Raw genomic sequence first — 8,513 nt, 5'->3', positions numbered from 1 at the left:
AATTTCCCTAAGTAACTAGAAAGGTACAATACAGATGTACTTTTTCATACATATATACGTAAAGAAGAAAAAAGTCTCCACAGTGTTTTATCTGTTCTGGAATATACTTCTTCCTTTCTTAATGCATTCTAAGAAGATATCTGGAGGACATTTGAGCATGTTAATCTTAGAGCATGTTAATTCCCTGTATGAACCTAACAATCCAGCCACAAAAACAAACAAACAAAGACATTCCCAAACCTTTTCTTCTCTGTTTTAATTCACAGAATCACAGAATCACAGAATTTCTAGGTTGGAAGAGACCTCAAGATCATTGAGTCCAACCTCTAACCTAACACTAACAGTCCCCACTAAACCCCTATTTTTCTTCCTTCAGCACCTTACTGGATTTTGTTTTCTTCGTGTCCTTTGTTGTTTATGCAGGAACATTCACAAAAGGTTCAATTTTTCTCTCTCCTCCCTCCCAACACTTCATATTGTGCAGATGTAGAAAATATATCCCTTGTTATCAACCACAATTTATGTATGTGTTGAAAATAAAAGTGAAAAGCATTCCTCTGTCCCTGAAGATTCCACCTTGTGCTTGTGCAAATCCCTCACCTGCTGTGCTTTCAGTTCCAGTTCATTGGAAAAAAAAAGTGTCCTTTACAGTATTTTTCCTCTGCTGACTACCACACCCTTGGAACAATTTTAACTACTCACTTCAGAGCAAGAGCACTCGAGAGCTTAGATCTTGTCAGCAGTCTGCTTATTGCACTTAGCTGCACCAACCCGGTAGGCTCAGCATGAAGAACCCAAGCTGAGATAGACTTGAACATAGCCAGTAAACAAACAGAGAGTCCATGTCCTTCACACAAATGTAAAGGGTCTCATTCCTAGGGGAGGGTGACAGGCACTGCTTGCTGCAGACTTCTTTCAAAGAAATGTAGGCCAAATTCTGCCCCCTGGTCACACCTTCCTTATACAATTATATTTGTCTTGTGACTCCAGTGGGGACAGAGAGGGTGTAATGGAGGACAAAATTTGGCCCCGTTAATATGTGTCACTAACTGAATGTTATTTTAAGATGCAGCATGAAAACTTGTCTGGACAAGATTATCAAGGCCCAGATCTGAAAAAGTGTTGAAGGGGTGTGAAAGATGAAAGAGGGAAGAAAAAGAGAAGGCAGAATTGGCTTTGAGATGAAAAATCTCATGTGTTCTGTCACAATCCCCCATGAAAAATGAGAATATCCCAATCCATACCCATATGTAGTCAGCATGTGGTGGACTCAAGGGACCAGCTTCATGCCGTTACATTGTATGGAGGTGAAAAGGATGGCATGGGAGACACGTTCTAGCCCTGGAGTTCAAGTTTAACTGGAATTTGTGACTATATTTGCAGAATAATCTTTTATTTCAAATAGGAGGTGGACTGGTTGATCTCTCAGATATTTTTTATTTGCTTTCTAAAGGAAACAAACCTTATATAATTATACTGTTTGTCTGTCAGTCCCAAACTGTTATGTTCTGAAACACATGGCTGATTTCAACTATATCTGACAGAGGAAAGACGTCTCAAGAGTGGTGCCCAGATGTTCCTAACAGGTAGCTGTGGGTGGTTGGGAAAATCAGCAATTATGCAGGAAGCAAAGTGTCTGGGGTTAAAATCTGAGGCAAGAGACACAGCACAGCTCAGTTAATAGCTGGATTCAGAAAGACATGGAAGCCTGAAGCAGGGAATGTGATCAGCGTGGGACAATGTTTCCATGTTATATATAAGGTGGGTGTCTGATATGTTCATAACCTGAACTCTGAAGCATCTCCAGCTCCAAACCTTCACTGTAATCTTAGCTTGATCCTACTATATACTTGTAACTTCAGCTGCTGTCCAAAAGCTGAAGATATATTCTGTCCGAAGGTTGCATGTTCAGCTGAACAGGACTTGGGAAAGCAACAATGGAGAAATTATTTACAACTCTCTCACTCTAGCTTTATTCTTAATGTTTTTCTACTTCTCATCTAGTGTGATTTACTGTCCCAACCTTGTGCATGCTACTGAAGGAGATCACACTACAGGGAAAAAGCTTCCCCCCCACACACACCGTGGTCCTTTCCTACAGCAACCCCATGCTTCAGTGATTGGCAACTGCTTCCAGGAGGCAGGAGCAGATAGGCTGGGGCACACACATGGTAAAGCCATCAGCACAGAGCAGGCAGACTACTGCAATGGATTTTTTCTTGTAAACTACTAGAGTACAGGAGGCCAGGCAGGAACTGGTGGTTTGGTTATTTTGAAACTGTTTTAAAGACTAACAGTTTAAGCTGGGATGTGCCAGTGGTATTGGGAGGTTACACAGACCTCCCCAGCTGAGTCTTGTTGATGGCTCCTAGGTGAGAAAGCAAGTTCAGCTGAGTTGCGGAGGAAGGCAGCCATCACCTTCCTGCCTGGCTGCCAGGAGCGGTACTGCTGCTGTAGCTGGTGTCAGGCACAGCCCTCTGACTGGGCACCAGCTGAAGCCTGTAGGCAATCACTGCCTGCTGGTCTGTCAGGTGTAGGAAATTATGAAAAGTGGGCCAGGGCTTGGGCAGTGTCCAGCTCTGCAGTGCAAACGTAGGGAGTCTAGAGCTTTGTAAGGAGGGCTTGAATCTATCACAGGTATGATTATTTATTTTTTTTAATATGTAGGTATATGGTATTTACTGATAAAAAGTTGAATGCTGTTGTATGTGTACTGTATTGCTGAAGTCTTTTATAAAATATGTATATATATATTTAGAAAGCTGTAGCTTAGAAAGCAACTCTTTAAAGCTTATCTGGCCAAGATTTATGGAAGAAAAGGATGTCATTTTAAAGAAAAAATATATATGGTAGTTCTACCTGGAGGGTTTCTACTTATATTATGATTCTTTTCTTCTCATTGGCCTGAGTGAACTCTGCCCCCTAGAGCTCTCACTCTGTTGGTATAGAAAGTGGAGAGTTCAAAGTGGAGAGTTCTGGACTGCCTAGGTGCATCTCTGAGTCTTGATACTAGGATGGACAGTAAATTAGAGAAAATTGTAATGTGAACCACAACAGGGTAAACTCATGTTATGCTATGTCTGACTTGCATCTATTGCTAATGATGTAAGTACAATGTTTGTAATTTCAGTCATCCTTGCTGCTGTAGTCATCTGTCCATGGAAGCAAAGGGGCTTGACAGGAGCAGGTGTTTGGGTAATTCTGGGAACTGCATGAAAGAAAGGCAGCAGTTTAATCAGGCTCATACAGCCAATTGGAATTGTTGACCTACTACAAAACTGACTGAATTTTAATGAGTTGAATTATCCCTGAATTAAGCTGGATGCTATGCTTGTGGTCTGAACAAACTTGTTTATTGCATGGATCCAAAATGGAAGAGAAAATGTGGGGAAGAGAATTCTGTAACACTTTTCAAATTAGATTAATGGCTATGTATTATCTAGGGGCTGTTATTGTACTTGTAGCTTGTTAGTCCACCTGAGTGAAATGTTTATGAAAATAAAAAAAAAAATAAAAATTAGTCATTTGACTGAGTTATCTAACTCAAAAAGTTTCTTTGCTGTTGAGGAAACAAAGGCTTTTTAAGCATGTTTTGCTCGTATGACTTCAATAGACTTGTTCTAGGTTTCTTTTTCTCTCTTATCCCTGGAGGTCTTTAAAAGACGTTTAGATGTAGAGCTTAGGGATATGGTTTAGTGGGGACTGTTAGCGTTAGGTCAGAGGTTGGACTCGATGATCTTGAGGTCTCTTCCAACCTATAAATTCTGTGATTCTGTGATCAGACTAGGACTGGGGTAATATTAACGTCAGCAGCATTAGTAGAAAGGTATGTGGGTAAGAGCTTGGTGCCAAGCAAGAAGATGCCTAGAAGGATGAGCAAACCTCTTTATAGCCTAGGGTTAAGAGCAACCTCAGCATGCCATTTTGTGGCTGTTCTGGAGAGGCAGAAGGAAGTTCATTTGGCAGCTGAGAATGCTGCTGGTAGTGTAGCTAGGGAAGAGAAGATAAATTAACCCTACAAAAAACAACCAAACAAAAAAACCTTTTTTTTAAACACACACACATTTTATATATATATATATATATATATATAAATATATATATATATATATATATATATATATGTAAGAGTGTGACAATGTATTGTACTGAAGTATGGTGGCGTATTGATTCTGGTCTGTCGCAATGCAATGTATTAAGAGATGGGTAGGAAAGCAGGTAGCAACTGCAGAGTGCTAATAAATTTTTGGAAGTATTTGCAAGCATTGTAAACAAGAAAGCCAGGGGACTAAAGAAAATGTTGGAGTGTTTTCTATACTGCTAGAGAAATAATGTGAAACTTCTTATGCAAATAGCAGTATACAGCAGGCTGTTCTTATTTACAGCATATGTACACTTTTATAAGAACATCAAGCTGACGGTATATTTGAAGAACCTAAGAGGGTGTTTGGATTTTTTTGTTTGCTTGTGTTTTATTGAATGCTTGCATGCATTCCCGTCCTTTGGTAGTAGTTGCATCTGTGTTCATATAAAATTCATAAATTGGCATCAGCAGATAAAGCAAGGTTCAGTGGGCTTTTAATCAAGATACTCTTAAACTGAGATAGTACCACAGCTCTGATATGCCGTATGTTGAATTTTAGCACCTTCATTATGTCTTGCACTCAGTTGGCTCATGTAGAATTTTTGTTCCAGGTATCATGAGAGTGCATTGATAGTCTTTGGGAGACAGGAAATTAGAGAAAATTTTTCGGGGGAGGGCTGCAAGTCCTTTACACTGGTGAGTAAAAATTATTTGTGTATGTGGTGGTTTTACCTAGCTGGGCAGCTGAACTCTACCACAACTACTCTCTCACTCCTCTTCCTTAAAGGAAAAGGGGAGAAAATGTGATGGAGAGGGCTCAAGGGTTGAGACAAGAACAGGAAGATTAATCTCCCTATGTTTGTCTCTTTTGCCCACAATGGTAGTTGTCGTGTAATTTATTGCCTATTACTAGCAAACTAGAACTGTGAGAAACCAAAAGCCAGCTAAAAAACATGTTTCCCCATCCACTCACCCCTAACCACCCACCTCAACTTCCCCCTGTGAACAGAGCAGAGGAAGGGGGGCTGTGGTCAATCCCTAATGCTTCATCTCCATTGCTTCTTCATGGTCACTTTTTTCCCCTGCTCCATGTGGGGTCCCTCCCATGGGATGCCATCCTTCCTGAACTGATCCTGTGGTGGCAGCCCATAGGCAGCAGCTCTTCAAGAACTGCTCCAGCACAGGTCCTCCATGGGCAGCAGCTCCCCCCACATCCCCTGCTCCTGCATGGGCTCCTCTCTACGGGCTGCAGCTCTGGCCCCGGGGGCCCTCCATGGGCCGCAGCCTCCTCCAGGCCACATCCACCTGCTCCACCAGGGGCTCCTCCACCCACAGGGCTTCAGCGTGGAGATCTGCTCCATGTGGGACCTATGGGCTGCAGGGGGACAGCCTGCTCCACCAGGGGCCTCTCTGTGCCTGGAGCACCTCCTGGTTTCCTTCTGCACTGACCTTAGGGTCTGCAGGGCTGTTCAATCACTTTTTCTCACTCCTGTCTTCCAGCTGCTGTTGCACAGTAGAGTGTTTTTTTTTGTTTGTTTGTTTTTTCTCCCCTAGTTTTTTAAATCATTTCTCCCAGAAGTCCAACCAGAATCACTCACTGGCTCAGCTCTGTCCAGTGGCGGGTCCCTCTTGGTGTCGGCTGGAGCTGGCTCTGGTCTGCCATGGGGCAGCTGCTGGGCACTGCTCAGAGGCCACTGCTGCAGCCCCCCTGCTACCAAAACCTTGCCATGTAAGCCCAGTACAGCAAATAACATTGATTCTGCTTGTTGTTACTTTGTTACATTTGGTTTAGTATTCATGTACTTCAGTATCCTGCTGCTTTCTGAATGGTATTTTGCAGTAATACACCTTGAGCCCAACCATGAGGATGTTTTAAATGTACCTTCTGAGCTGACAGGAGTAGGCTTCACTCCAGATGAAGTGGTTAGCAGAGAGCTCTTCTGCAGTGCTCTCACCAACCAGTCTGAATGAACAGTTTTACCACTCAAAGGATATTTTAGTGAACTGGATGCACGTGTAGTCTTTCAGTTCGATATCGGTGTATCTGAATAACCACAGCAGTTCACTTCTGTGGCAAACCACAGCTTGCCCACTGGCAAACGCTTGCCAGAACTGAAGAGCCATTCTGAGCTCCAATAATTAGTTCTTGGTGCTTTGTGAGAGAGTTTTCTTGTCTGTGCCTAATATAGCTCTGCAGAGTGTGTGGGCAATTACCAAGGTGGCTTTTTCACAGTGTGAGAAAGTCCTTTTTTCTTTTTTTTTTTTTTTTTTTTTCCTCCCGGTGAACCAAGTTTCAGCTAAATAGCACCGCAGACCAACTTGTGCTGCCGGAGCTGGCCCCGGGCTGCACGACCTGCCCGAGCAGGGCATGGGGCATCGCCGGGGCGAGGCTTTCCCTTGGAGCCGAGCCGAGCCGAGCCGTGCTGCCGCTGTCCCCAGGGAAGGGTCGGGGCGGTGCTGCGGGGCCCGGGGGCGCGCCCAGGGGCAGCGGGAGCCGCGGGGGCTTCCAGCAGGAGGCCGGAGGAGGGAGGGCAGCGGGTCGGGGGCGAGGGGGCGGCGGCAACCGCTCGGCTGAGGGGAAGGCGGCCGCCCCCCGCCCGGCTTTGTGCTCGTCGCCGGCAGCCAGCTCCGGGAGCGAGGAGGAGGAGGGGGGACGGGGAGGAGCCGGCTCCAGCCCCGGGCGGGCGGGCGGCGGCCCCGCCACTGCGCCAACCTGCAGGCGGGCTGGAGGCGGCGGCCGCGCCCGGCCTCCGCCTGCACGGGGCCGCGCCTCCCTTGCTCTCCCCTCCCCTGCTCTCCCCTTTTCTCCCCTCCTCTCCTGTCCCCCGGCCTCGCCGCCGTCCCGCACGCAGCCGCCTCCCGCGGCGCCGGCACCGGGCTGCAGCTGGCGGGCGGCGGCGGCATCTCGGGGCGCCCCCGGCCGCTCCCCTGTCGTACCTGCAGCCCTCCCGCCACTCCCCCTCGTTGCTTCTCTTCTCTTCCCGTTTCCTGGGTACTGGGGGGTTGCTTTTATTTGCTTCTCGTCTTCCTCCATCCTCTTTTTTTTTTTTTTTTTTTTTTTTCCTTTGGACCCTCTTCATCTAGTGGCTCTTAATTTCTTGGTTTCTTCTGATTTTTCTGTTTGGACTTTGCCTTGTCATGTCAAGATGGAAGTCAGGCATGACTGGCTTTCCTCATCCCCCCATGAGGGCTTCGAGCAGATGAGGCTGAAGAGCAGACCCAGGGAGCCGTCGCCGAGCCTCACGAGAGTAGGTGCGAACTTCTACAGCACTGTCAAGCAGCAGGACTACAGTGCCAGCGTCTGGCTGAGGAGGAAAGACAAACTGGAGCACGTAAGCCAGCTTCTATTTCCCTCCTTTTATTATTTTTTGTCTTTATACACCTCTGTATAGCCTCTCTGTTAAACTGCTACCAGCTTGGACTCCAGAAGTGTTGCTCCAGTGATTGGGCATGACGTTGCCCAAATGGTAGAGAAAGGAGCTTCTTAGAGGTCCCAGACTGGTCAAATCCGAGGCAAACAGGATGTCAGTATTGTTCCCAAACCACATGGAAGTTTTTTCCTAACTGGAAATATTTTTGAATGTTCTTGGCTTATTCATACTTCTGTTCCCACAAATTCAGCACTGATGTGGGAGGAGAAATATTGGGATGGTGCAGATGGAGGTTAGAGCACTTATCTCATAGTGATTATAACGTAGTTCTAAAATTGCCAGAAGAAAATAGATTTTTCAAAATTTTAGCTGTGTTTTTGTATTTTTTTTTCTCCTGCATGGGACTCTGAAAATATTCAGTCTATAAGGGATATAGGAGATTTCCTTCAAGGCATCTATTTCTGCAGCAACAATACATGACTTAACTGTGTTTGGGACCACAGTTGAACTGACACTGTGGGTGGTTGTAGTGAATATTTTATAAGAATTTAAGGTGCTTCTAAGTATTCCTGTCTCATATGATGTCTGAAAGCATTTTTCATGTTACTTTTAACAACGAGGAAATGGGTTGAGATGACCTGCATATCGTCTAAGAGTTTTCTGAGTAGCTTATGAGGTGAATTCCATTGTTACAGTGCACAGTGCAATCAAATCAGGGAAGTAGCTGGATGGGTTTGCATAATGCAACAGTCTGCCATCCTTTATATTAGTGAATAATTTGCAATCACAGTCACATTGACTTCAAGTTGCACAGAAAAATATTTCCTGTGATGCTGCCACCTGAAGTCTCTTTAGGTAGAAATGATCTTGAAACCAAGGATAAATTGCCTTTATTGTATGAAAAATCTAGATGGCATGGTATAATCCTTTGAAGATGAAACCTGAAACAAAACAGAAAAAAAAAGAAAAGAAAAAAAAAAACACTATCAACTGGTTGATAGAGCATCATCCTCCCTTTCCACCAACCTGCAGAATATCTTTTCCATGTTAGTGAAATC

General features: G+C 44.9%; 1 protein-coding gene across 7 annotated transcripts in view; it reads left to right on the top strand.

Annotated features, from left to right (window-relative positions):
* Window positions 1-2,565: 2,565 nt before the first annotated feature.
* Window positions 2,566-8,513, top strand: part of PLD5 (phospholipase D family member 5) — a 177,515-nt gene continuing 171,567 nt past the window's right edge. For 2 of the 7 annotated variants that reach the window (XM_068676326.1, XM_068676322.1), the window contains exon 1: window positions 7,273-7,416. Coding sequence is in view for 4 of the 7 variants with exons in the window: in XM_068676318.1 (XP_068532419.1) it covers window positions 3,077-3,105; window positions 4,696-4,780; window positions 7,231-7,416 (300 nt within the window). In the remaining 3 variants the exon portion in view is untranslated. Of the gene's footprint in view, window positions 2,638-2,703; window positions 3,106-4,695; window positions 4,781-7,230; window positions 7,417-8,513 lie in introns of those variants that run through there. The other 5 variants (XM_068676321.1, XM_068676320.1, XM_068676319.1 and 2 more) reach the window with 5 other exon arrangements.

Source organism: Anas acuta, chromosome 3 (genome assembly GCF_963932015.1).
Source record: "Anas acuta chromosome 3, bAnaAcu1.1, whole genome shotgun sequence".
Lineage (NCBI taxonomy): Eukaryota > Metazoa > Chordata > Aves > Anseriformes > Anatidae > Anas > Anas acuta.
This window is presented reverse-complemented; position numbering and strand designations above follow the sequence as displayed.